This window comes from Nelumbo lutea, chromosome 3 (assembly GCF_056320005.1).
Source record: "Nelumbo lutea isolate HS-2025 chromosome 3, American lotus-T2T, whole genome shotgun sequence".
NCBI lineage: Eukaryota > Viridiplantae > Streptophyta > Magnoliopsida > Proteales > Nelumbonaceae > Nelumbo > Nelumbo lutea.
Window position 1 is genome coordinate 17,225,491 of NC_142686.1, and position 27,812 is coordinate 17,253,302.

The 27,812-nt window shown below is 36.7% G+C and overlaps 3 protein-coding genes and 1 pseudogene across 19 annotated transcripts; 2 read left to right on the forward strand and 2 right to left on the reverse strand.

Annotated features, from left to right (window-relative positions):
- Positions 1-669: 669 nt before the first annotated feature.
- Positions 670-4,290, forward strand: LOC148863252 (EID1-like F-box protein 2 pseudogene; annotated as a pseudogene). Its single transcript, XR_016110940.1, has 3 exons — positions 670-1,102; positions 2,453-3,329; positions 3,935-4,290. The product of XR_016110940.1 is annotated as an EID1-like F-box protein 2 pseudogene (transcript).
- Positions 4,291-4,312: 22 nt separating this feature from the next.
- On the reverse strand, positions 4,313-6,905 carry LOC148863253 (uncharacterized). Its single transcript, XM_088981715.1, has 6 exons — positions 6,639-6,905; positions 6,071-6,165; positions 5,536-5,793; positions 5,099-5,429; positions 4,769-4,850; positions 4,313-4,689 (listed from the first exon to the last, which is right to left on the reverse strand). Exons 1-6 carry the CDS (start codon positions 6,662-6,664, stop codon positions 4,498-4,500), a joined length of 984 nt encoding a protein of 327 aa, XP_088837841.1. The 5' UTR covers positions 6,665-6,905; the 3' UTR covers positions 4,313-4,497.
- Positions 6,906-14,514: 7,609 nt separating this feature from the next.
- On the forward strand, positions 14,515-21,124 carry LOC148863254 (heparanase-like protein 1). 6 transcript variants are annotated; one of them, XM_088981718.1, is made up of 12 exons: positions 14,571-14,869; positions 14,958-15,074; positions 15,339-15,447; positions 15,521-15,739; positions 15,826-15,862; positions 16,096-16,279; positions 16,831-16,979; positions 17,064-17,297; positions 18,355-18,544; positions 18,672-18,797; positions 18,896-18,995; positions 20,576-21,124. In XM_088981718.1, the coding sequence occupies exons 4-12, from the start codon at positions 15,530-15,532 to the stop codon at positions 20,963-20,965; spliced, it is 1,620 nt and encodes a 539-aa protein (XP_088837844.1). In that variant the 5' UTR covers positions 14,571-14,869; positions 14,958-15,074; positions 15,339-15,447; positions 15,521-15,529; the 3' UTR covers positions 20,966-21,124. The 6 variants fall into 6 exon arrangements, with proteins under 6 accessions (XP_088837842.1, XP_088837843.1, XP_088837844.1 ...); XM_088981720.1 differs by having other exon boundaries at positions 14,731-14,869; positions 15,423-15,447; XM_088981717.1 differs by lacking the exon at positions 15,339-15,447 and having other exon boundaries at positions 14,541-14,869; positions 15,485-15,739.
- Positions 21,125-23,189: 2,065 nt separating this feature from the next.
- Positions 23,190-25,934, reverse strand: LOC148863255 (membrane-anchored ubiquitin-fold protein 2-like). Of its 11 annotated transcripts, none has more exons than XM_088981728.1 (5): positions 25,395-25,934; positions 24,862-25,110; positions 24,045-24,212; positions 23,504-23,604; positions 23,190-23,404 (listed from the first exon to the last, which is right to left on the reverse strand). In XM_088981728.1, exons 2-4 carry the CDS (start codon positions 24,992-24,994, stop codon positions 23,549-23,551), a joined length of 357 nt encoding a protein of 118 aa, XP_088837854.1. In that variant the 5' UTR covers positions 24,995-25,110; positions 25,395-25,934; the 3' UTR covers positions 23,190-23,404; positions 23,504-23,548. The 11 variants fall into 11 exon arrangements, with proteins under 11 accessions (XP_088837854.1, XP_088837850.1, XP_088837855.1 ...); XM_088981724.1 differs by having other exon boundaries at positions 24,045-24,215; positions 25,430-25,872; XM_088981729.1 differs by having other exon boundaries at positions 25,430-25,842.
- Between the last annotated feature and the right edge of the window lie 1,878 nt (positions 25,935-27,812).

The window sequence follows — 27,812 nt, forward strand, 5'->3', positions numbered from 1 at the left end:
TGATTAGGTAGATCTATTCATGGGTCGGGCTCGAGCTTAGTTTTTGTCAAAATTCTAAACAAATATAATTGCCATTTTTTCAGAAATCTTACGTGGCAGAAATGGAACCAATTAAGCAATATTGCTGACTTTTTTATGAGAAATCACATTGGAGAAACCAATTTCTTTTTACTTTACAAAACAAAGAAAATACAAATTCAAAGAAAATAAAAACAAAAATAACCATTTTCTTGTATTTGCGTTGCATGTTCATCATGCGATAGCGATACTTATAATATTGGGCTAGGCTTCGTTTGGTTGCATGTGAAACGAATGAAAACGAATTAATATCAAAAACATAAAAGGTGAGTCATGACTCATGAGTGGTAATTATAGGAAAACGACGTTTCTTCTTGATTTTTAGTCATTTTCTGAACAGAGATTGTGATTGGTAGTTTTTCTTTCACATATATATATATATATATATATAAACAGTCACGTCTGATGTGTCAATATATCAACATCATAATTCATAGGTTGGTCTGGAACTGGAATTTTAACTCTGACAGATGTATTTACCATGATCCATCCATTCGATGGATAAAGCACATCCTTTTCAGGTACTCCCCTATGCATATTATCCTTCCCTCGTCCTTTTCAATCATTTCTCAAAAGCTCTTTGTCTTGCTTACGACTTACGGGGGAAATGTTTTCAGAAAGCCCATGCTCACGAGAGCGCGTGAAGTAAATGATTCTAAGACCATCGCTTTATTGTAGATTCTAATTCCACGGTCATAAAATCGTTTTTATAGTTTCAGTGCAGATCTTCTTGTTGTATTTCATCATCGTTTTCGTCTCCGTGCTTCCGATCCGAGGTTGATGACGACCCCTTTTTTATGTTTCAGTCAGTTCCACGATAGCTGATGACACAGAGCCACGGTTACCGGCGAGCCTGTGAATTATCGCTTCGTCGGACGAAAATACCCTTTAATCCTGGTCTGTTCTTTCTAGTTTTTTCAATTGCCCTATGTCTTTCATAAAACCGTAATCCGTATTCCTCTTCGTCCTCTTTTTCGCTTGGATTTTCGGAAGACCTAACGAGAACTTAATTGGCTGGTTTGAGGTGAGAAATTCCGCTTTTATTTCGTTCCATTTCTTCTTTCGCTATGTTCGGTTTCTGCTAATCTGCATGCTCTTGTATAACTAAATTTAGCCAGAGTGCTTGGGTTGATGTGATCTGAATTGGGCTCTAATGAATTATTCTGTTTGTTTGAGTTAAGTGCAATTCCGTGGAATTACGGAGAAAAGGAAATGCAGATCTTACTTACAGAGAGAATATGTTACAGAATGCCAAAGAGAAAAGTGTGTGTGTGTGTGTGTGTGTGTGTGTCAGAAAAGTTCTGAACAAATAATCACTTAAAATTTCGTGGTATTTCTATAGATTTTGTTAAATTCTGTTCACAGTATCGCTGTTGAGGCTATCCGAATCTATAGTTTGGGATCCGACTCAAACATGCATTCTATAAATGGAACCTAAAATTTGAGCTGGAAGAGGATCTACTATCTTCTGTCCAGAAAAGGGTCTCCTTTAATGCTAATCCTTTAAATTCATCCTCTAATCTGAATGGGCGAGTTTGACTCGTGACATAATTCGTTCAGAATAGTTGGTCATACATCTCTAGAAGTGCAATGAACCTTTAGGACACAGTAGCTTCTGAGCCAGCACATTGTGTGAGTGTGTACTTCTGTGTTGCTGGAAGATATGGTCTTGAGATTTTTATCGTATGGCCTATGAGGCAATATGCATCAAGGTAGAGATTTTATCATTCTGGGCTTGAGATTTGAATTAGTGTCGATGTTTGTCTTGTATGCGATTCATTTAAATCCATCTTGGTTTTTTAGTAATACAATCAAATTTATAGAAAATTTCCCCGATTTAATGCATGTAGTAAGGGCTTCACACATTTGTGTTTTCTCACTTCTTAATAATTCTAGAAGAGATGCATTTCAACATGATACATTGGAATTTAGAAATGGAAGGGGAAGAGTGATATCTCTAGGAAGAAAGCTGACTTTGGATGTTGCTTGCAATTTTGTATCATACATGATTTCCAATTGAACTCAAAACTCAACTAAGCAAAGTCCAATCTAGCTGTATGGAGTCATCCATGCCAACCCTGGTTTGTCATTCCACTGTATCCCTTTAACCCTTTTCATCATTCAACTCTATCAATTACCAGTGAAACTTGAAAGAAGAGGGGAAGGAAAACTAATCAGACTGAAAAGAAATGATGTTTGATTTCTTATAGGAGTTGATATAATCTGCAGATGGCAATCGGTGTATATGATATTATAATTCTGTTAGCTTTTAAGTTTTCTAAGAGATTTGTGTTTTTATTCAGTCCAGCATCATTGTCAGTCTTTAGCTTGCAGGATCCTAAACTCACTTAACCTTATGAATTTTATGTACAAGGATCATGATCTCTCATGTATGCAATAAATCTAGAAGTGAACTCTTATGCAATCACTGGTAATCAGTTCAGTAAATGAAGTCAGCCCTGGATCCACTGAGGACCATTGGTCGTTTAGGCTATCTGTCTTATCATAACAGGTGCAGATAATGATTGTGACCAAGCAGTACCGTTGTATACACTCAGCAAGCTGTTTATGCACAAAAGGTCACCTGAATGAAGATGTAATTTTCCTAGTTTTCCAACAACTTAATTGGAACCCTAGGTTGATTGCCACCCTTTCTTGTGTATGCAAATGGTTTGATGACATTGCAAAGCGGGTACTGTGGAAAGAGTTCTGCTGCACACGAGCCCCCAAGATGATGCTTGATCTACAATCTAGTGGGAGTCACAATGTGGATGGGAACTGGAAGGCACTTGGAAAGTTGTTAATTTACTGCTCAGGATGCAAGAATGGTGGCCTGTTTAATAGTATTCAGATCCCTGGCCACTTTGTTTACAGGACCCGGTTTTCCAGGACATCAGGGAAAAGCTTTCTTTTACCCCAATGCAGAACAGATGTTTTGTATGTCTCTGACCCTTGTGAGCATCTTGACCAGGGAGAGGAGGGTGATGTGGGATTCTTCCGGGGTGTTTTCAAGTCATTTTCAGTGTCAAGGGTTCGGAAGATGTTGATAGATAGGGAGGCAAAACTTCACCCAACAGAGGCATGCCCATATTGCAAGGCAAAGTTATGGAGCATGGTACAGGCCAAAATGATACCACGGAGTGCATGCCCATATTATGTGTGCCTTAATGGGCACATGCTTGGGATATGCACTCTCCTACCCCTGTCTGATTCAGAGGAAGCTTCTGTGTGATTGTTCGAACAAGACAATGGTATTCTCTCAACATCAAGCTATAATTTTTTTTACAGAACAAAAATTATTGTGCATTTAAAAGAGACTATGGCTATGGTTTTCCTTATACAGGATTTTATTGTTTAAAAATTCTTCTGATAGTGGTCCAGAACATAATTCTGTTGTATAGGAATAACATTGGGATGGGAATACAGGAAAACTTTCCTGCATGCTGCATCTGAAACTTTTCCAATTGGATGAATTTTGTGGTATTTCCTATACACTTCTTGAGGTCTCCCCTCCTCAAACCAAGGCCATTATTTCCCATGTTCTATTTATCTGAAGAAGCACAAGAGATTAGGTGGTTAGGGTCTTTTGTTTTATTTTACTTTATGCTTCTAGAGGTATCTTACATGGGACTTGGGAATGATAAACAACTCACCTACACAAACTAGCCCTTTCCACCCTATTATTTGGGGATACATACATACAGCTCCCTTGTCAGGTAGCAAGCTAATCTCCAATGACCCAGGCCCAATCTTTTATTCCATCTAATGTTTCAATTTATAGATGTCACTTGCTTTTCAATTTCTTTTGAAATATTTAATATTAAATTTAACCCTTTGATTTCTTTTGCTGTGGCAGATATGTGTTATTTTAAGTTTGGAATATCTTTCTAGTGCAATGGAACCTACTTGGAAATTGGCAAGAGAAAACTGTAAAAAGCTGTTATGTGAACCCATTGTCAGCAAGGCAGATGGCATTTTTCCCCAAGCTAAGGGCATTGTGCTGCCAAATCTTTCTGTAAAAACATAATACTTCATATTAAAGGGTCAATGTTGTTGCTGACCTTCTCTTCCCGTTGTCAAATATTTACCCTATGTTACTATGAACCCTGTAATCTTTTGTACATTGTAAGTTCCTTAAATATGTATTTGACTTGTAGTTTGTTGTTCAGACTACGCTACACATTAATTTGAACACACCATTTCTAATGTCAATCTGTTCTTTTAACAACCTAAATCGAAGAATTCCCTCTTACTGGTTTCATTCTCTGGAAGGCTGACTGCTGTTCAGTCTGTTTCTGTAATGCATATTAGTACATTTTCATCATGACATCATTTCTTCAAGCCACAATCAATCAAATAATTATTTGCAGTCTGAATTATACAGATCCCATGAAACAATACTTTACATTTCATATATGCCTAGAAGCAGAAACACGTGACGGGAACTTTTCCTGTTGACCTGATCTTGTTTGCCTTCTCTTTGACTTCAGATTCTTCTTTTTTCCTTTGTCTTTCCATATTTTCTCTTGCTGCTTGAGCAATCTGATTAATCTTTGCTGTTTCATTGCTAAAATGTTGCAAGGCTCTTTGCCTTCTCCTTTCCAATTTACCCTGCATGACAAATAGGTGATCAGTTGCTATAATTGACACCCGTATTTTTCTTTAAATTCCAGATATGTTAAAGCAAAACCTCTTTCCTATCCAGTCGGCGTTTAGCTTTTCTCTTCTTCTCATCTTCCCATAATAGAATTTGGTTCTTCATCTGCTCATACCTGAAATTTCCACTTATTAGTCAAAGAACAAAGTCAAAATTTAGTAGTTTGATATGAACGTTTCTTTTTATTTAAAGAGATGTGCTGTGTTCTGGATCTATTAGTTTCCAATGTTTCAGGTACTGTCTGAAAGTTGTGACAAATTGTATCTTGTTTTTTATTTTTTATTTTTAAATCAGATTTGCACCTACTGTTGGTTATCTTAGAGCAATTTGTGAGCTCTTTTCCCAATTAAATAAGTAAAATACCGTTTTCTAATCTTTGCCATCTCAGCTTTCTCCCAAGCAATTGCTCCTGCTTCTCTGCTTCCAGGTTTTGTTGAGTTTTCTTTAAGCTCTTCATCTCGATCTGTTGAGAGTGTAGGTTTTCTTCTGGGCGGTGGAGTTGGTGCTGGTTTTGTATCTATTGAACTTCCTGGTTTCATGCTCTGCGTCTCAATCAAGATTTGATCAGCCAAAGTTGGGGACTTCTTGATTGTCGGGACTCTGCTAACAATCTTTTCTGGAACCTTCGCATTGGTGGTAGCAATATCTGTCATTCTTTGATCCACCCCCTCTGATTTTTTCACAGAAGAATCATCTGTGACAGGCCAATTGTAATCCATGGGTAAAAGATAGACGCAAACTTATATCAAACATGAGTCAGAAGACCATCTTATGTTTGGTTTTCCTCTTTGGTTTCTTACCTGAAAATCTTTTGGATACTCTACCGGCTTCTCGTGGTCTAGTTGCAGTTGCACTATCCTTTTTGCTGTGGGCCTTGGCCACAGTGGTTTCTTGTTGTTCAGTCTTCATTTTTTGCTTCTGTAACTCCTCTTCTTCAAGGGAATTGATGGCAAGTACAGTGGCTGCAACAGAGGCTGCAAACTCACCACCATCACTTGACTCAGGATCCCGACTGACTGTGCGAGAAAATAGCCTTTGAAACCAGTTCTTCTTCCTTTCTACAAAACATGACAAGAATGGCTTATTTATCATCTCTGCATTAATGTATTCGAGGTATGTCTTCATGGTTTCAATGCATGGGTGGCAGTAAGAGGGGAGTATTTTCTTGTTCAAAGTTGATAAACATGTTCAGCATGTTAACCGGTTCTGGGTCGGTTCAATCAGAACCATTTCCTAGCCTTATCCCACCCAACAATAACTGAACAAAACAAAAGCGGAAAAGTTGACTAAAAAACATAATCAAAGGAATTTGAAATGTTCATTACTCTTTCATACCTCCTTTCAAGGAACTTGTCTTTTGTGGTGGTATCCGTCTTTCTCTTATAGTGGTGGGATTTTGTCCATCCTGTCCAAAACCAGGAAATCTCACCCTAACAAAGTGGTCAGTAACCTCAAGTAACCAACGTTCTACAGATTAAAAGAATCAACACATGAACATAAATATCGGGAGAAATCCATAATCAAGATAAGATCCTGGGTTGTATATTTACTTCCAATCCAAAACATTAAAAGCGGCAAACCATGTTACTGACTTCCAATCAAACTTCCAAGAAATTTATTTTCTCTTCTATGAATATCTGCCACTGTGGATTTACAAAATCCACTACACAAATAATAGAAACCCAAGTGCTGAATTCCATTAGATTTGGTGTTAATTATGTGCTCGTTATCAGTCGTTTGTTTATAGGAGGTAGGATTTTTTCCTTACCATTACTTGGTGCAACAATGAAGACCCAGTTAATGGAAGACCTTCTCATAACGAAATCTCAGACTTATTTTTGAAATAAGTAAACATAGATGAAGGACAATCTCCAACAAGAGTCAACTTAGGATAAGAGAGTACCTCACTTGCTTAATCGAGTTTTCCATTCTTTCAGACCACTGGAATGAATCCCCTAGAGCTTCTTCGATGTTGGTTTCCGTTTCACTGCAGAGGGTTATGCCTTTGATTTGGGTATTTGTCTGTAGAAGCCTAGAAAAATAAGGTCTTAGAAGATTGCAATTCTATTTGCTAGTGAACTGGGGAGGGGGGCAAGCAAGCAATATGTCTTTGTCACTTGTGCTTTGCACGCAATTCCCGGTTTGGATCTAAAAGGGCAATTGGGCAAAGGAAAGCATACTTTTTTCCCTCATGCCTGGGTTTTGATTTTTTTTTTCTTTTTCTTTCTATATGTTTTATGCTTTCTTTCCATGGAAGGCACGCACTAGTTGGAGGTTTTCATGATTATTCCCTTATATGGGGCCTGAAGTTTGTGAAAGGTCAAAAGTTGTAGAAAAGGGGTGAAGGGATTGATCCCTACCTGGTCAGTCACCATGTCACAACCAACTTATTCCAGTTCTCTCATTCCAGATTATTCCCCAGAATCTCCTCTCCTTTTCATAACTACATTTCTTGGTCAATATGTTATTAGTAGCTGGCATGAAGGAGTCTGTCAAACACAAAAGTGCTTGCCTCAAGTTTCTATGATTCCTTAGATGAGATCTAAACCATTTTATTTGGGGAGGAAAGCAGAACTTTTATTCAAGTAGAGAAAAAGATTTACAGACAGTTTATCTACATTCTCCAAGAAACTTTTGCTTTGTTTCAAGGAGCAAAAGTTGACTCCATCCTTTATTGTATGGTTTAATTATCCTAGACAAGGGGTTTATTTTTGTTTGAAAGATGCAAGGATCATTGACCAATGGAAAAACGTCGCTCCAATGAATTTTAAAATTATTTCAAACATGGGTAGTGCATCAGAAGAAGACTTTTCCTCCTTCCATAAAGGAGAAAGGAGCCTAAGTTTTTTTTTTTTTTTTTTTTTTTCTTATTATTTACTGTCAAAAGGAGTAGTTCCTCTTTAAAAAGAACCGAAGTGAAACAAAATTTCCTATGACCCTGGAATCTTTGGCTCTTCTTTTTTTTGTGTTCGGTGCTACCATTAATAACTTTCCACTGACCCCCTTTTCCCCAAAGTGTTAATTGCGTAATTTTGATTCCGCATCAACACTGGAACAAACCAACGAACCAATCCTGGATCTATTAATCTTTAGCTCTCTTGTTGAAGTACAAATGGAATTGCTTTGCAAAGGCCTTTTGTGTAATTTTACTGATGCACTGGGACCTCAAGCTCCTTAACTCCATGGACTATGGTTATGAAGTTGTTGAGTTCGATTGGGGCCTAACAGAACCAAAATAGAGTAGTAAACATAAGGGTATACCAAAGAAATTTCTTCCGACTTTTCTGACAATCCCATAAACCTTTCCCATGTTTTGATACAAATAGCAGATATAGTAGAATCAGCTTCAATGAGCACTTAATAAATATTCTGACAACTCATTGTGCTCACCATGCGTGGCTACCTGATCGTGACTGACAAATGGTTCTCTTCCCTTAGTTTTTCAGTAATAAACACATTAAAGTTATCAAAATGCTCTTATTACCATTAAGCATTATGTTATGGTATATAAGAAACACCAACTAGTCTATAGCTTACAAATCTTTCGCAATTCGTAACTTTTGGGTTTTCATCTGCATTGGTCTCCAGCAAGGTTTAAAATTTCGATACAATATGCCTAATACAGGGCGTATCGTATCGTATCTTTTAAAAATAGATATGGGATACGTATAGAAATCGTGCATATTGTCTTTTTTCATGCGTATCGGAGGCATATCGGAAGTATATCGAGGGTGTATTGGGGTATATCGGGGGTGTATCGGGGCGTATTGGTAGTGTATTAATGAAAAAGATATGATAAAAAATTGGAAAAAAAATAAAGGGGAAAAGTAAACTTCTTTTCCCTTAGATAAGCCTTTTTTCACTCCCCCAGTGAATCATTAATTTTTTTGAAGATTTTTCAATTTTTGAAAAATATGATAAAAATAGGTAATTTTTTTCAAATTTTTTATAATATCTTATGATTTCCTTTTTTCTTGAATGTATAAATTTATGTTAACCTACATTTCTTACATTCAAAATCATAATTTTTGTTGTGTTACTGGTAGATTTATGAAAATTTCATGAAGATATTTGGGGAAAATATATACTAACAAAAATTTTGAAAATGTAATTTTTTCTCTACCTATAAAGACTAAGTATGTTTTAGATCTATGCATTTATCTATCATGTCCATAGAGCAATTGAAATTTCTTCTTTAATAGTTTTTTTTTTATTTTTAGAATTAAAAAATAAATAATAATTAATTACATTTTATCATTTGATCACATAATTGAATATATTATAATTTTATGGATGACCTATCATATCCACACACCAATTGAAATTTCTTCTTTAATAATTATTTTTTTATATTTATAGAATTAAAAAATAAATAATTAATTAATTATATTTTATCATTTGATCATAATGATTGAATATATTATAATTCTATGGATGATCTATCATATCTACAAAGCAATTGAAATTTCTTCTTTAATAACTATTTTTTTAATATATTATGTAATGTTTATTTATTTTTATATTTTTTGAAAATAAATAATAAATAATTATTAATTATATTTTCACTTAGAAGTTGTGCCAATGCATATTTTATGGTTGGATAGGAGAGTTGGGTTTTTCCCATCCCATAAAACATTAAAACTTAGGAATTATAATTTATAAATTATAGTTAAGCACAGGATTTTAAAAGAAATTATAATTAACTACAATATATTTCTTCATAAAACAATTAAAATATATTAATTTAATGTATATACACCTCATTGAGGTCATAAAGTATTTATAGTGTTTCCAAGCATATCTTAGTTTTTCTTCGATACGCATGCATATCTCGATACATCTCTTAAAATTGCCTTTCCGATACACTTGGCGTTTCTAAGACTTTGAACCTTGGTCTCCAGCCCCCTAACTGAAGAGGGAGAGAGAAAAATCAACATTCGGATGCCTGAGTTTAGGGGTATTCATTTTTTTTATCAATAACAATAAGCTTTATTAATGAATGAATTTTGTGAAACTTTAATTACAAAGGGGGAGGTAAACTATCTTAACTCCCCAACAACAAAAACAAAAAAAAATAAAAATAATAAAAACAAAGAAAGAAGCTAAAAATTAGCCCAAAATAGAGATTCCCTAAATGCCCCTTGCTTGGCTAACCCATCACAATTGAGTTAGCACTTCTCTTCACCCAACTGTACATCACCTCAATATCCCTATTCATCCATTTAATTTTTTTTTGCTTTTCATTGTTGTAGCTTCACAAACCATTATTGTCTCCCTTCAACCACCTAATTACCACCTCTGAATCACCTTCAAGGACCAAGCATTTGATGTTTAATTCTCTTGCTCTTTGGATTCCTTTCAAAATTGCAAGAATCTCATACTTAAGAGAGGCACCCTCTCCAATTGGGCTTGAGAACATGGCAATAATAACCCCGTCCTCATTCTTGAACACTCCCCCAATCCTAAAAGGCCATAGATTCCTTAAGCTACTACCATCAAAATTTAGTTTTATGAATCCAGAAGGAGGGGACCAAGAGGGCCTAAGAGTCCTCTTACATTGGGCAGAGGTAGCTATCTCTTTCTGATTTCTCAATAAGTCAGCCATGGAAAATTCTGAGAATAGCTCCATAGATTTCAGCAGTGAGCTACCCTTAAGTGTATCAGTTCTAATAAGTTTTTCGTGGTTCTTTCCTTGTCTAAAAAGATTTGTGAGTTTCACTCTTCCCATACGGACCAACATATTGTTACCCTAATGCTTTTCCACATAATTTTTCCTCTTTTCTTAGGCCATCTAAAGAATGAAGGAGAGAACAAACTTTGCACACTCATGGGGGGGGGGGGGGGGGGGGGGATTTCAAGTACATTCAAAAAGGGAGAAAACTCACTCCCAAACAGTTTTAGTAACTAGACAAGTAACCATAAGGTGGTAGCTTGTTTTCCCATCAACTTTGCAAAGATGACACCTATTAGGAAATAAATAAGAATTGGGTATCTTTCTCTGAAGCAAGTCATTCGTGTTAATTTTTTTCAAGAAAGTTTTCCAACAAAAACTACTAACCTTAGGAGGAATGGGCTTACCCCAAATCTCTTTAACAGGGAATGACAACCCAAGAGGAACAGGAGGATGAGTTAAAGTCTCAAAGAATGAAGTACAAGAAAAAGAACTAGAGGAGGAAGGGATCCAAAGCAAGAAAACTATTCAATGATGGCTAGCAGAGACAAAATACAACCCAAGTCTATATCCCTAATTGCCTTTCTCAGGCCTAGGTTCCACCCAAAATCAAAAGTTGATTCTAAAGGAAATAAGAAAGAGGATATGGGTTCATTTTTCAAATCTAACAAAGCATACAAAGAGGGAAATTGGTCCATCAGAGGTAAATCCCCAACCCAAGGTTGCTTCCCAAACTTTATTTGATTACCAAAGTTCAAATCATACATTATCCAATGGGAGAAAACTAGGAGCAGATCATGAATGGCTTTCCAAGGAGAATCAACTGTAACCCTTGCCATAATTCCTAGATCCCAGTTGTTCTCTTCTAACCCATGTATGCTAACCACTATCTTCGTCCACAATTTGTCCCTTTCCAGTGAAAACCTCCACATTCATTTCCCCAACAATGCCATGTTTCTTTTCATGATATTCCCAATCCCAAGCCCTCCTATCTTTTTACATCTAATTACCACCTCCCAACTCAGCTCTTCTTTGGCTCCCACAAAAAATTCTTCATTAACTTTTTCACACTATTAAAGACCTTCGTGGGAATCTTAAACATTGAAAAAAAATGCCATGTTTCTTTTCATGATATTCCCAATCCCAAGCCCTCCTAGCTTTTTACATCTAATTACTACCTCCCAATTCACCCTGTGATCTTTCTTCTCATCTCCTGGCTCTCACAAAAAATTCCTCATTAACTTTTCCACATTATTAAAGGCCTTTGTGGGAATCTTAAACAATGAAAAAAAAATGCCATATTTCTTTTCAAGATATTCCCAATCCCAAACCCTCCTAGCTTTTTATATTTAATTACCACCTCCCAACTCACCTTGTGATCTTTCTTCTCCTTTCCTGACTCCCACAAAAATTTCCTCATTAACTTTTCCACACTATTAAAGACTTTTGTGGGAATCTTAAACACTGAAAAAAAAAAATGGAAGGTTAGCTTGTTGGATAGACCTAATCAAAGTGACTCTCCCCCTAAGGAGAGAGAAATTTTCCTCTAAGAAGGTAACATTTTCTCACCTAAGAATGAATCTGCGTGGTAGAAGTCTTATAATTGTGGTGATGTGGCCAATGTTTTTGTTTTTGAGAAACAAAATCATCCATATTGATGAACACTTCCTAATTAAAAAGGTAAGTTATAGTGAGCAGTTTTTCACTCCAAAAAAAAAAACAGAAAATGCAAACTTGGAATCTGCACCAAAAACCAGCCATGATGCTGATGTCCCAAAATGCACTCCTGATTCCAAAATTTTGAACCCAGGCCTGGGAAAAAGATGGGGTTGATATATTAGCTACAGAGCACATAGTTGTATTGGCCAATTAATTTTTCATCATCACATATACACTTGGGAAAAAGTTGCTAGGGAACCTATTGTGCAATATGAAAAATAACAAGGGAATAAACTTGAACCAACCGGTCCAACCATTCTAAAGGAAACTCTAGTGCTTGTTTTTTACGCTATACCCAGTTAACATTTAACAGGTGCATTGGGAATATCTCCCCCTTTTGGAGCCGATCTGAACTCTCTTATTAGCATCACTCACAATCACATGGGGCTTGAATCCCTGTCTCTCTAAAATCTGGAGGGATGCCGAGTGACCAACTCAACTATTGACCCGTCATTGGCCTACTTCAATTGCAATGACTGTTTTTTTCCCCACTTACATATTATATAGAGGGGATTAAAGGGCTGAGCACAAAGCAGGATGCACACTTACCACAAGAGAGCCTACGGTTAGGTGGGTTTGATTCTAGGGGTGTAAGTGCGGCCACGTTAGATCAGGTTCGGGTCAATCCTAACCAACCCCAAGTTGTTTAGCCCCCCATTCTAACCCTAACCCAATCCAAATTTTCAGGTTGTGATCGGGTTGGGTTTGGCTTGGCCTGATTTTGATTTCTTTACTTTGTTTTGCCAAATGCTCATTCACATTAATTCAATTTTAGCATTATTGTGTGTAAAAGAACATAGTTTATCAGGTTGTATAAAAATACTGCCTCTAAAATTAAAATTTTTGACATACACATAGATAATTGCAATGAAAAAATATATAAATACATTCATATATACATGTACAGGTGTATAGTTGCATATACGTACTTGTCTACAGATATGCACAAGTACTTACATAAATGCATGTTTATATAATATTTATGCATGCGAACATGAAGTTAAGTTGGATTTGACTTGGGTTATTAGGTTGATGAGACCACTAACCCTAACCTAATCCAAAGTTAAGCATGTCCATAGTTTAAAATCCTAACCCTAATCCGAGCTTCAGCCAGACCCAACATGACTTTCTCGGACTGGGTTCAGTCTAATTCAGCCCAAGTTGCAACCTTATTTGATTCCACACTTCCACTGCTCCAAATTAAAATTGGTTTCAATATTCACATTGTTTGCACAGTCCCTTGCAGCCTTGCATTGGGAATATCTTCCCATAAAAAAAAAATACGATTGTATCGAGATATTTTAATGCACGGCGTAAAAGGCTGTGCAAATATTGAAACCGGCTTCGATGCTCACACCATTGGTACAGCCTTTTACACCGTGCATTAGGAATATCTTGATACTTGTATATTTTTCTTCATGAAAAGATATTCTCAAAGGCTATGTGAACAGTGTGAGCAGCCTAGCACTGAATGCGCCTCACACCGATCTCACAGCATGTTCTAACCGTATATAAGAAACATCTCCCATGAATAAAAATTTACAATTTCGAAATGAAATCGGTCAAAGGCACGATCTGTGAGAAACAGATCCGAGCACCCATATCACAACCCCTTATAAGAAGAGATGAGCTTCAGTCACTGTAAGAGAGAGGATTTTTCACTTGTCTTATTAAAGATAAATGATTATCACTTAATATTATGACACATTTTCTATTATTTTTTCATTTTTACAGTTCTACTTCTTTCTGGTATTTTAAACACACAATTCCAAAAAAAATGCCACGTGTTTTATATTGTCATTATCATCATCCTGATACCTTATCCCAAGTAATGGGGTTACCTATAATTTTACAGTTCTTTTTTTGACCTCCACGTCACATTGTCAAGCCCTGAGCTGAAAACCCTGATAAGTTTCGAACCATCCCCACAAGCCACAAATGGGTCAACACTCTACAGAATGATTCAACTCTGAATTAAATAGATGGAGAAATCAGTCTCGATGTACATGTAGTACAGGCTCCGGCCTGTACTCTACAGTCTACACCAACCAGCCTTTAATAGAAACCTTAGTCCTTCAATTTCAATATGTATGTGATTGATGCTTGCTAAACTTCAACTCAACAAATTACCCGCCTCCCAACAACCCAGAACAGTTGGATGGAAAAAAAAAAGAAGAAAAAAAACATCAACCATTACTGATAAGGAGGTAAAGGTATTGTGCAAGTGTGAACCGCATAATTTGATAATTTCTTCTTGTGCTGTTTATAAAAGTAAAAAAGGAGAGAATCTTCTTATCTTCGGATAAAAACCAACTCGGTCTGTCGGTTGCACCAAATTTACCACTCACTCACTGTCACTCTTATAATGTTGTCTTTCTGTATTCTATTAGTATCCAAGAATATCTGTATTCATTTATCTTCCGTTACAAAGACAACTTACTCTTTGGTGCCCGACCAGACACGGCTTAGGATATGGCGATCTTCATTTAGTGGTCAAAAATCCAGATAACCCCGAAAACGACTTTCTTGTCGCTTCACTCATGACATGACGCCATCCTTTTGTTGCTATGGTGGATGATGAAAAGTGTTAGAGGTCAAGCAAACAGAGAAAGGAAAGTTACTTTGTAGTAGAACTAGAAGCATGCCATCTTCCTGCTCTCATATCTTTCAGAAGGGTCAGTCCAGGTTTACTTCGATGAGATCTGTGTGTGAGCGCCAATGTTGCTTAGTTACGGTTAATTGAGGTTGGTTTCCACTTGGGCTTCTCTTAAAAGTAACTATCTTTTGTCAGGAGCTTTGAATTTGTCATTTTTCTTTATTCCTTTCCCGTAGATCCGATGGCGAAAGTTTTGCTGGTTTGGAATATAAGTTTCAGAGCGCACTTATCTTCCTTTGATTTGTATAGAGTTATCGAAACGCGACGATAACTTTACTAAAGTATTTCGATTGGTAAAGCTACTTGCTTTGATTCTGCTGGTAAAAGGATAAAGTTTATATATGCTTAGTGGAAAAAAAGCACCAAATCGGACAGAATTTCTGTTATTCTGAATTGTTTATAGCTCAAGTTTCAAGACCCACTTCTTTATTCCATCTTCCGTTCACTTCAGTTTTTTCTTTCCTCTGAGAATGCCTTGTCTTTTTTCAGTTTTTAATGTTACTGGAGCTTATGATTTTGTTTTCTTAACTGATTGACACGATTTCCTGTGAAAAAAGGAATCTGGGGTCATACACACTTATCTTTTTCTAACCATTTGTAAGCTCAAGTTGCGAAAGATTTGTTTTTATCTGTGTTAACAGGGAACCTTGTGTATCACATGTTAAGGTGAGCTCGTTCATCTTTTGACTTTTTTTTTTCGCAGTGCATTCATTCTACATTGGAACTGAATCTGTTGTAGTGTCTAAGAATGGGTTTCCAGCTCTTCCTCTTGTTCTCGCTTGTCTCGCTTTCTGGGATTTGCGCTCAAGAGTCTGCACTTGCAACAATTGTAGTCCGGGGATCTGAATCAATAGCTGAGACTGACCACAATTTCATTTGTGCTACTCTTGATTGGTGGCCTCATGATAAGTGCAACTACAATCAATGCCCATGGGGAGAATCATCTGTTCTAAATCTTGTATGAATTCGACTGGTCTCTTTAATAAAGAAAGAAAATCCATTTTACGTTCCAGTCAATACTAATTTTTTGTTTTATCCTTTTAGGACTTGTCGCATCCTTTTCTTGCCAAGGCCATTCAAGGTTTGTGGTTTTGATTATTGAATTTAGATCATCTGGACTGCTGATTTGTGGCTTCCATTACTGTTCTTTCTAATTCGAGCAATAGTGAATTAGTGATGATGGCTTTTTCTTAATTTAGTTTTTTTTTATCCAGAATATACATCTATTTTAACTGATAAATTGTCCTGTGGCTTATGAATTTAGTTCTTCAAGACATCTAATACTCTTGGAAACTGATCTCTGTGGTTTGACAGCTTTCAATCCTCTGAGAATAAGAATTGGAGGCTCCTTGCAAGACCGAGTTGTGTACAATGTAGGGACTTTGAAGCATCCATGTCATCCATTTCAAAAGAAACCAGATGGGCTGTTTGGATTTTCCACAGGCTGTTTAGAAATGAATAGGTGGGACGAGATCAACCACTTATTCAGTAAAACAGGGTAAGGTTTTGCACATCTATTTGGCTTTTTGGTTTATATATTTCATCACTGTCTTTCTAGTTCATACATAAGCTGAAAATGAACACTTAAGAAATTAGGTGACTGAGATGGTTTTTTCCATTTATCTCTTACAATTTGTAACCAACAAGGCAACAATCAAAATTATTACTTCAACCTGTGTTTAATGAAGAGAAGTGCACCATCAGTGCTATTTTTTCTTTTCTTTTTTATTTATGTGAACATTTGCAAGGCAAAAAGGTATCGGAAATCCTATGAGTATCCATCAAGCCCAACTATCTGTTTTGGACCCTAGGCCTTCATTTTATTCCCTTTCTTGTGAAGCATGCTGCACCACTATGTTAGTTGAAATTAGATACTACTAGATGTTTTAAAAATCTGTTACCCTTTGAAATCTACAACCTTTCCACTAGAGTTTAGGTGGCTTTAAATGTGTTCTAACTTGGTCAGATAACAACCACAAGTTGGTTGCTGAAACCACAAAGATATTGACTGCAACTAAGTACTAGCTAAATTGCATCTTATGGTTACAGAGCAATTGTAACATTTGGTCTGAATGCACTTTATGGGCGACACGAAATCAGAAGAGGTGTTTGGGGAGGTGCTTGGGACACCAGTAATGCTCAAAGTTTCATGGAATATACCATTTCAAAGGGATATCAAATTGATTCATGGGAATTTGGTACTGTATGTTTTGTAAATACTTCTTTATGTTGTTTTCTTGTCATATCTTTGTCACCTTTACTCCATGTTCACCCTCTATCAGGAAATGAGCTGAGTGGAAATGGGGTTGGCGCAAGTGTTAGTTCTGAGCAGTATGCAAAAGACTTGATCAAACTTAAGGCTATTATCAATGAGTTATATAAGAAATTTCATACAAAACCAATGCTTTTAGCACCAGGAGGATTTTATAATCAGGATTGGTATGCTAAGCTTCTTCAGGTCTCTGGGTCAGATGTTGTGAATGTCCTGACACATCATATCTATAATTTAGGTCCAGGTGGGTGAGGTACTTATAATTGCCATATTTTCTATACCATCAATTTGAAATTATGAATAGTATTTTCTAATAGAAATTTTATTGAAGATCTCCCTTGATTTTCTTTACCATTTATCTGAGTCTGTTCTATTTGGTGTCAAACTAACAGGAGTCTATTTATATAATTTCTGAAATGCCAAAGGAAAAATTTGGAGAGGTCAAATTACAGAGAGGTTAAAGCATTTGCCAGAAAACATAAGGGTAGTTTACCCTTTTTTAAGTTAACCAACACAAGTTAAAATGATTCTTTTGATCAGTCTCAAATTTTAAAGTAATAATCAAACTAGAAGCACACGCTGCCCTTTATATGATAAAGAGTTTCCAATATCCCTATAGATTCTAAGTTAAATATAGAATTATTAAAAAAGAAATCTTAAAATTTCTAATCGTTGTTACTAACCCTCTCCAGATCCAAATTGCACCAAAAGAAATTACGATTAAAAAGAATCTTAAACTCATATAAATCTGTTATAGCTAAAATCATTCATTTGTGAATAAACTTATTTGGTTTTAATCAGATAATAATGATCGGTTAATCACAATTAATGCCTTGATTTATTTCTTAATGACGATTCTGTAACACAAATATGTCAACCTCAGTCACCTCTTGGATGATAATAGCTATCCTCTATGAATTATCAATTTTATTGATCATGCCTTCTATCTTCTTTGAGAAGGTGCATCTTTCTTTTTTTGAGAGAGACTGTTGATCCATATCATATGGATAGACCATCTAGATCAAGTAAAATTTCAGTTTAGGTGATCTAGGTATGACTCATCATAAGGTAGGTCCTACACTCACATGCACTTCATTCATTACATGAATCAATCAGATTTGGTTTTCCATTCAGTAGATTGTTGATCCCTGTATGTATAATATTGTTGGGCTCTGAAAACAAGGGACAACTAATATCATTCTTTCCGAAATATGAGTTCACCTAAATTTCTGATTCCATTGCATATTTTTCCTTTAAGAACCTGTGACCAATTCCATCTGTAATTTATGACTCTTTTTCAGGTGTTGATCAAAATCTTGTGAAAAAGATATTGGATCCTCATTATTTGAGTAAGATATCAGGAACATTCAGCGATCTTCAACTTACCATACAAAAACATGGTCCGTGGGCTTCTGCATGGGTTGGAGAATCTGGTGGGGCTTATAACAGTGGTGGTCGTCTAGTGTCTAATGCATTTGTAAACAGCTTTTGGTGATCTCTCATCTCCTTTTCATCCTTCAGACATTTGCATCACATTTTAGGGTTGGAGGGGAGATTTTGTATCCTTCTAATCATGTTTTCTATACTGAGTTCTCACAAATTCATCCATGAAAATTAGGTACCTAGATCAGCTTGGAATGGCATCCAAGTACAGTACAAAGGCATACTGCAGACAGACTTTGATTGGCGGAAACTATGGTCTTCTTAACACAACCACATTTGTCCCTAACCCTGATTATTACAGGCAAGATGATTTAAGGCTAAGAATAAACACAAATGCGCACATTAACATGCATAAAAATTCAAGGTTATGATTATATTGTATGAATTGTTTGTAACCAGTGCACTTCTGTGGCATCGGCTAATGGGAAAAGGCGTCCTTGCTGTTCATAGTGATGCATCACCATTTTTACGTGCCTATGCCCATTGTTCAAAAGGAAGAGTAAGTCTGTTCATACCATGTTTCTTGATTTTCTCCAAGAATTCACTTTGAAAAAAAATAAGAGAATGATGTGAAGAATTGTACTATAAAGATCACTGAAGTATGGAAACATAATCAGAGGACTATGTTGTGTCCAAGCTTTTCTACTTGGATATGCATGTTCCATCCATGTGAATAGACCATTCTGTCAAGTAAACATTTTGGCATAAGAAATCTCCAAGGAAGCACTTGAGCTCCAACAGGTCCATATTGCTGCATTTGTTAGGACTTCCTTTGAAACTGTTAACCACATTTTTTCTTACCCATCCCCATGCTTCAGCCCTAGGTAGGTAGTCCACATATAGTGGTTAGGATTTGTGGTACAACTTGGAAGTCAGTTAACCACATGTTTTCTTACCCATCAAAACTGTAAACTGCATTTTTTTCTTACCCATCCCCATGCTTCAGCCCTAGGTAGATAGTCCACATATAGTGGTTAGGATTTGTGGTACAACTTGGAGGTCAGTCCAGGTTGAGGTTGGGTTTAGGGTTTAACCAAAGTGGTGGTATAACCTAAATTCGGTGTCAATGAGTCTGGTTTAGATTAGATTTTCTTGTATCCAAACTGATCCATGTGTATCACTTGGTGCCAAAAAAAAAAAAAAAATCCAAATTTTGGGTACATATCCAGTCCACCTCTCCTAAGACCCCTTATAACTAGGACCAGTATTGGGTCTATGGATTTTACTCTAATATCTTGTCAAACGTCAGAAAGAAATCAAGTGCAGTTAGGATACTCTAAATTCTTAACAAGATAGAATGGCAGTACTTTCATGAGACTCAAACCTAGAACTTTTTGGCTAAAAAAAGATGATGCTCGAGCCAACTTATGAACTTAACTTAAAAATGTATGCTATACATGTCAACAATATTTGTGCCATTGTGCATATGCAAAAAAAAAAAAAAAAAAAAAAAAGAAATTGTGCATATGCTAGGAGGTTTCCTAATCAGATCAATGAGGAAAGGTCACTGGATGACGGATGACCCTACCATAATTTTATTCCATTAGTAAGATCCATCATTTAGATTCGTATGCAATTTAGTTATTGACTGAATCTGATCGTCACCTGATATTATTGATAGTCACGAACTTAACTTTAACCTGCCTTGACCTGGATTCTAACCAAAAATTTCTCAACCTGAGCAAACACAGATGCATTTATGATTCAACCAATTTAGTTGTTCTGCTGTTTTGATTATGGATCTAAACTTGAAACCTCTTTCACTTAATGCAAGACTCCCATCCCTAGGAAAATCTATTTGCTTCTTATCAGTTGGGTTGAGTCGGGTCAGTTTAGTTAAGCAGTCACCTGAGTGACATTCTTAGTTCAAATTAAATCATTTAGTTGAGATAATTTTGTGGACATCCAAGTGATTTCTACTGAATGGGTGATCTCTTTTATTTTTTTGCTAAAATCTGAATGGATGAACAGTAAGTCATGTCTATATGGTGTCATGAAGGAATCAAGAACTTAGGGTGCTGAGCATAATTCTTTTATTCCTTTAAGAGATCCTGTACTTATGGGAAATGTCTGTTGCAGGCAGGGATAACACTTCTCCTGATCAATTTAAGCAACCAAACTGACTTTAAAATCATGGTCCAAAATGATGTCAACATCAATGTTCATGAAGGAGAAAAGATCACTCAAGGAGGCTCTTTCATGCATGGTCTTAAGAAAACAGTTTCCTGGGTTGGAAGGAAAACATCAGAAGGCAAAGCTCTGAGAGAGGAATATCATTTAACCTCAATGGATGGGCATCTCCGGAGCCAGAAAATGCTTTTGAATGGGACTCCTTTAGAGCTTACTGAGAATGGAGACATCCCTCCACTAGATCCTGTTCTTGTTGATGTAAAATCTCCCATATATATTTCTCCCTTGTCCATTTCCTTTGTTGCATTCCCCCACTTTGAGGCCCCAGCTTGTGTATGACTATCTTGTACATGAACCCTTTCAGTTTCTATAACTAGAGTATTGTATTATATGGTTCTAGTTGCAGATCATGGCAATTGTGTTAATTCTGAATTTACTGTACTTGGTTTCCAAATTTTCTTTCTTATGTTGGTAATATATGTGTTGGGTTTAACTGGATGCTTATCTTTAAACTGTATGTCACAAAGCATGGATTTCTTACTAGCTAGATTGTGTCCATTGCCTTTGATACCCAGCAATTTATTATTCAATTGTCACAGCCCACAGTTGCATCAAATAGACAAATAATATCAGTCTGTGTTACACATCTTGTTTCTAACATATACACCCAATCAGAAGCAAGGTTCAAAGCGTCCATTACACTTACTTTTTTTTCCTAGTATTGAGCAATTCCAACAATCAATACAAGTAGCTATACTTTCATTAAGTTTCAATAAATACCATTCAGACCATATGTATTTAACACCTTTTGCCATTGTCTAAACGCTAAAAAATATATCAACTACTTATGATACATATCAACACGTTGAACCTTGACCAGAAGTAAACAACACAAAAGTTGCTGGTGCATCTGGTTGACTGCAGTATCCCGTGTTACACATCTTGTTTCAAGCGGATCCGGAGCCTTCAAAATGAGGCACCATGGCCAAAGTCAGCTTTGTCAAGGACCTCAAGGACTCAAGGTAAGCCAAGCTGACCACATCTTTCACACTCGAGCAATATTTCAGAAAGGCGAATATGAGATACAACTTAGGGTGGGTCAGGGTCAATAGCACGGAAGTTCACATCAGTGCCCCACAGCACATCCCAACCGTGTATTAGGAACATCTCCCAATGACAACTTCGGGAGATGTTCCTGTGGGGTGCTGATGTGAACTCCTAACGTGGGTGGCAAATGGGTTAGTGGGTCAATATGGGTGGGTTGGTATTCAATCCACACCCAACTCAACCAAATCCACCTATTTGCCACCCCTATAACTAGATACAAGGTTAAAGAAGAATCTTCCAAAATAACTATGGAGGAGAAGATGGAGAACAATCCACTTAGCAAGGTTATGAATCAAACTTCAGTGCGACTGAAGGCATTATTTGTCCCGAGAAAAAAATGATCTTTCAGCAGGTATAGTTCTTCAAACGATATCACTGTCTAAATATTATCCATCTTTAGGGTTTAAGTGGTGCTCTTACTTTGTTGTGCACCTTGATCAGGCTTTTCAGTCTTATAATATTTTGACCCACGTGGAAGAAAACGTTTCACACACAAAGCAAGCGTACCCACATTCTTCTGTTTGACATACCTGCACCAAGGTTGTAGATACAAAGTTGGAAGTTTAATGCACAACTGTAACTCTAGTTCAGTTTTTGAGATCGTTACTTAAGATTATAATGAAGTGCGGAGCTGCATGTGCATCTCTGTTGGGCTTGTTGCGGGCGGGAGGTCCAGATATTCCAACAAGCACAAGCAATACAACTTACTCAGGGACTATTCACTTCAGCATCCACTACATTCGGAAGTTTCACCCAGAAGATCCAATTCACCACAGATGACAGATCTTTAAGTAGTTTTGGATATAAATCAGTTTTGAGTAAAAAAAGAATGTATTTTTTCTCAGGGCTAAGCTTTGGACTTAGATCTAGGCTCGATGGTTGGATCAGGCCCAGGCTCAGGCCTGAATGTGTTCAATTAATATAAAGATAAAGCCAGGCCCGAATCCTACCCAACATGTGAACAGGTTGTCTAGCTGTTAGATGAGGTTTCTGAATAAGTTTGTATTCTCTTAACAGCCTAAAAAGAAATAATTCCTCCAATGGGCGTATTGGTTTGGATAGGCTCTTTTACTTTTAAATACAAAGTCCAGCTCCATTGCCACGTGGTCTAAGCTCCATCTATAATGTATTGTTTAGCTTAAATAGTAGAGCTGCAATTTACACAACATTCTGTTATTTAGAGCCCCATTTGGCACCTTATATTTGTACTAGATTCCCACTTTGACACCACATAAGTGAGACCCTACGGCCCTACTGTGTGTTAATTGCAGATAAATAATTTGCCCATTGGGGCTTCCTTTTTATACATCCTATTCTGTGTATGTGTGTGTTTGGAAATCCTCTTGAGATTCAGATCCAGTTCCTCAATGAGTGAAACAAGTTAGCCCATCTCGCTAGCTCTCTCTCTCTCCAATTCCAGGGAGAGTAAAAGTATGACAGTATCATGCCGATAAGGTAAACAGAAAGCCTGGGATATGAATTAAAAATTGTAGAGTCGAATGGGCTCCAAGAAATTACATGTATTAAAAATTTACAGGAAGGCAACAGCCTTAAAGAGAACTCATGGGCCCATAGTAAAATGAGCTTTGATCAGATGTACTTCACGTCAGCTGCCAAGATTTCCATGATGGTTACCAACTTCGATATCTATACCAGCTCCAGCACTCGGCTCTATTCGTGAAAGAGAACCAAAGAACAAAATTTCATGTTTAGCACACAAGATTAAAGGCCTGATATAGCGATATGGATACTCCAATAAAAACCACATACCTGCCTGTGACTTTGATGTTCCCTTCCACCATCTGAAACTGCAAATTATAGAATAACACAACCACACTTGTTCTGTTTTTCAAGGTCTGATACTTTCTTTTCTGTTCCATTAAAGGATCAGGCCAAATCAGAAACCCCAGAACCAAAAATCTAGGAGGTAAAGAGGAAAAAGTAATTGAATGAAATTCAATGAATAATGGATTATCAAAAGAACCTAATCTGAAACATAGCCATCTTTTTGGCATCAGTTAGGATTTGGCAATTATCAGGCTGATCAGATTCTACACAGAGGACCTTTGATTAAACAAGAAGATGTTTAGCAGTTCCAAACTTCAATTTCAAAACAAAGATCAGTGCAAGTGATACTATAGATTTATAGATTTATTCAGTTGGCCTTGCCTTTGCTTTACTCTATTTGGAGGGTTGTGTAGCAGGAGTCAAGAAAATCAATGAGCTACTGTACAAAATGGGGCTTAGGGAGCATGTTGCGTTTTTTTCTGCCTTTTTTCTTGCCAGAGCATCAGAAAATTTTGAAGTATACCTGAAATTCTGTCTGAACGATGTTGAACAATAACGTGCATGGTTATAACTCCCCCTGGGAGGCCATATATTGGACTCTTGCATTCTCTCAGTGTTCTGTTGTTCTCCAATATCTTTCCTGCACTTATTATCTTCAAATCTTTCACTGTCTTCGGACCATTCTCCTTCTCTGCTGAAGAAAACAGCCAATTGAAATCCATTAACAACAGACAGAGTTGTCTACTGGATTAAGAAAAAACTACATATCCCGAATCAAAAAGAGCCATGGAATTTTGACTAATAATCACGAGGAGACGGGTCAGGAAGCTGTTAATTATTTCCAGCATATTCTCTCTTCGGAAGGAGCTCCCCAAGATCTCGAGTTATTACAGGTGATTCCCAACCTTGTTAATAATGAAGACAATGAGATGTTGATTAGACCATGCAAGATTCTCTTTTAACTTCAGATCAGATGATTTATTTTTCTACGTGGTCGGTTTCTAGTTGTCAAAGAAATCATCCAAACATTTCAAAGACTATTCTAAAAGACAATTTGCAAAAGAATGAATGACCTCTCTAACAGATCTGGAAGTTGACATGCAGAGCAAGAAAACTAATACAACTGGATTTTCAACAAATACATTTTTGTTACATACCAATTCACCATCTTAACCATTGTTGTCTCTCAGAAAACAAAAGTTGCCCAGCCTAAACTTAAAACAAAAACCATAATAATACAGACTCCAAAATATAGTTCTGACGTAGAGCAGATTAAGAGAAAAGTTTTCCACCATAACTTCCCTTCAAAACTACAAAAAGTAAAAACACAGAAAACCAACCTTTAGGCCACTGAGCAATTACGCTTTCCTTCAAGGTGGCAACACTAGTAACAGCAGGATAACTTTTGGGGCCAATATCTGACCCGTCCGTCAAACGGAACTTGATCTCTATCTGATCATGCAACCCAGACATCTCTGAAGATTTTACAGCTTTCGAAAAAAGAAACCACCCAAGATCTTCAATTGGGTCTTCTCCAAAGGATTCGAGTATTCAATGAAGAGGATGGATGAAATGCACGATCATGATAACTGGGCATTCCGTCAAGTGTGAAAAATCAGAATCCACTCAACTAAAAATTTAAAGTTGGGTCCGCACAAAAATCAGAACCTGGCCGGTTGTTTAAGAAAACTTCCGAAACTTGAGGTTACAATTGAAAATAGAAGCTAAATTATCGACCAAAATCATAAATTCGACATCTGATACCCAAAATGAAAAAGAAAATCCGCCGGAATGTTGATATAAATCCTCTACAAATATTACAAATCAAAACAGAAGTATGTAAAAGGAAACAAATCTTTACTGAAACTAAAACCTGTTAGTCGTACAATTATAAAGCGAAGAACAGACCCAAAAGGCCAAAACAGCGTCTGGGTGCTCTAAGAAATTGAAAACCTCAGCAACTGGGCTGGCGTAGAAACAATATAAACAGCACCCCAAACAGTGAGAGACGTTCATGGGTTGTCTACTTGGATCAGAAACTGTTCTTCTTTTTGTGTATTTTAATTCTGGTTCAGAAATCTAAGCGAAAAGAGATGGTGCTTTTATTGGAGTCAGCAGAGCTGATTAAAATCCCAGAAGACGAGGCGACTTTAGAGGCTTCAAAGCCATCGAAATCTGTGGTCAATGAATCCATCCTTCATTCTCTTCCAATCTCCTAAGACCATGGAAATATTCGGATTATTGATTTGTTTCCTTTGGAAAAATTCTTTGTACGTTCTGCTCTTGTTAACTTTCGAATAGGGAATATACAGAATAACGACGGATTGATTCTTAGGGAGGTGGGGCCGTTTACTAGCGGCTGAAGTGACTGAACCGAATGGCTCATTACTTTGTCTTCTGGTGAATGAATCACAAGTTGTTTACTCCTCGGTTGCCATAAAAATAAATAAATCAATTAATAAAGTAAATCATGGGGCAATTACTTGGTATTAATAGTGAATCGTGTTCAATTATTCATATTCCGGTAAGAGGGTGATTTAGCATTTTCGCATTAAGTTGGATTAGGAGATGGGAGAAGCAAATTATGAGGATTTCTTCTCCCTATTAAATTTACCAAACTTCAACGTAATCTTTTCTTCTTTATGAAAGATTTGATAAATATAACTATCATCCATCTTAAATTAATCTCTTTACTTAGTTTCTTGATACGTTCACGAAAAGCAATTTCTTGTTATGAAAGAGAGAGAGCGCGCGCGCGCAACTGAACCGAGTACACACTGCACAGTCCTATCCATTGAATCTAATTTTATAAAAAAACAAAAAATAAAAACATTGAATCTACATTGTATTAAAAGGTATATCTCTTTTTTTTCCTTTTTCTATATTAGTGATGAACTTCAGCCTTTAATAGGGGGTATATGCAAGACTTAGTCAAGTAGGTTAATGATAGGGTGCACGTGCAGCCCATTAACAAGAAATTCATGTGCAAGCCAGCGCAACTTGAGATAATGTTTTTTAATCTTCAAGGAGGCACAACCCTTTGGTTTAGGCAGTATTTGAAGAACCTGCCTTTCCCAGTTTGAACCCATGCCTCGTCAGTAAGAAGAATGCCTTATAACCTGATTGGGATCTGTTCCTCCCACAGGGCGCCTCACAACGATTTCACATACACATCTCATTGTTCATTGGGAATATTTCTCGTAAACAATAAATGCACCATAGGATGTGACTATGAGGTTGGTGTGAGGCTCCATGTGTGAGGAGAAGATCCGATCTCCTTGCAACCAACTTTAAGTCTTTAACATCAAGTGGATTGACTCTCTTCTAAGGTCAGTCCTATATTCCAGTGAAGCAATCACATAATAATATTAAAATGGGGCCATGAAGAAACAATTACAACCCATCAAAAAGAAGTAGCAGAAGAAACAATTACTAGAAAATATTTTCCAAACCACATTTGACATTGTAGTTGGGATGTTCCCTTTGAAAAATAAATGTTAAACTTCATTATTTTGTCTTAGATTCCCCCTAAAATATATTTTCTTTAAATATAGAATTCATTCACTTAAAGATGAGAGAAGATTCCCACTCGAGTTCAGATACATGCCCCAGCTGTTACAAATAGCTTGGTAAGCATTGGCAAAGAAAAACCACTGACCATTACTACAACTCTCACCAGCAAGAAAATAAGAATGTGTTTCTTCTGAGAAGAGAATGTATTCGCTATCTATCACAAATCAAGCAAATAAACACCTTCGCTCTCATTCTATCGAGAAAATGGATGGAAGATGCTCTTTATCTCTTGTGCGAATCAAGTGATGTCCTAGACATTTTTAAATGTTCAAATTTGGGCATTTAAAAATGTCTACAACATGTTGTGTATAGGGGCATTTCCAGATGAAATGCAATTGGGGTGTATATTTGCTTTACTTGAACTTGAAGGGGAATCTTGCACAAAATGAAGTTTAGGTAGTTAATTAAAATGGATAAGTTTTAACTGAACCCAAAAGAAAAACATAAGGAAAAATATGTCATTTCGTTTCATGATGCATGCAAAGTAATGAAAAGTGATCCAAGGTGAGGTGAGGACTGAGGACAACATGTTAACTAGCCTGCTACAAGTGCCCTTTTTGCTGTAATTCCAGACACCTGGAAAACTTGTCTATATGGAAGGAGAAGGCTCTCACAAGTGCCCTTTTGTGGCTACTGCAATGATGAGAGTCAGGTTCAATCAGTCAATATTTGTATACGACATTAAGGATATAAACAAGACCGAGACGCTCATAAGCTC

What these genes read in the sequence shown, in the direction of transcription:
- LOC148863254 (XM_088981716.1), top strand. Translation starts at nt 15,530, where the DNA reads ATGGGTTTCCAGCTCTTCCTCTTGTTCTCGCTTGTCTCGCTTTCTGGG. An exon ending in CACTTATTCAGTAAAACAGG is followed by an intron (nt 16,280 to 16,830) that starts GTAAGGTTTTGC and finishes TTATGGTTACAG; the next exon opens with AGCAATTGTAACATTTGGTC. An exon ending in CCTAACCCTGATTATTACAG is followed by an intron (nt 18,798 to 18,895) that starts GCAAGATGATTT and finishes GTTTGTAACCAG; the next exon opens with TGCACTTCTGTGGCATCGGC.
- LOC148863253 (XM_088981715.1), bottom strand. Translation starts at nt 6,664, where the DNA reads ATGGAAAACTCGATTAAGCAAGTGAG. An exon ending in AGTATCCAAAAGATTTTCAG is followed by an intron (nt 5,430 to 5,535) that starts GTAAGAAACCAA and finishes GGCCTGTCACAG; the next exon opens with ATGATTCTTCTGTGAAAAAA. An exon ending in ATGGCAAAGATTAGAAAACG is followed by an intron (nt 4,851 to 5,098) that starts GTATTTTACTTA and finishes TGGAAATTTCAG; the next exon opens with GTATGAGCAGATGAAGAACC.
- LOC148863255 (XM_088981724.1), bottom strand. Translation starts at nt 24,994, where the DNA reads ATGTCTGGGTTGCATGATCAGATAGAGATCAAGTTCCGTTTGACGGAC. An exon ending in AATTGCTCAGTGGCCTAAAG is followed by an intron (nt 24,216 to 24,861) that starts GTTGGTTTTCTG and finishes TGTTTTCTTCAG; the next exon opens with CAGAGAAGGAGAATGGTCCG. An exon ending in TCGTTCAGACAGAATTTCAG is followed by an intron (nt 23,605 to 24,044) that starts GTATACTTCAAA and finishes TTAATGGAACAG; the next exon opens with AAAAGAAAGTATCAGACCTT.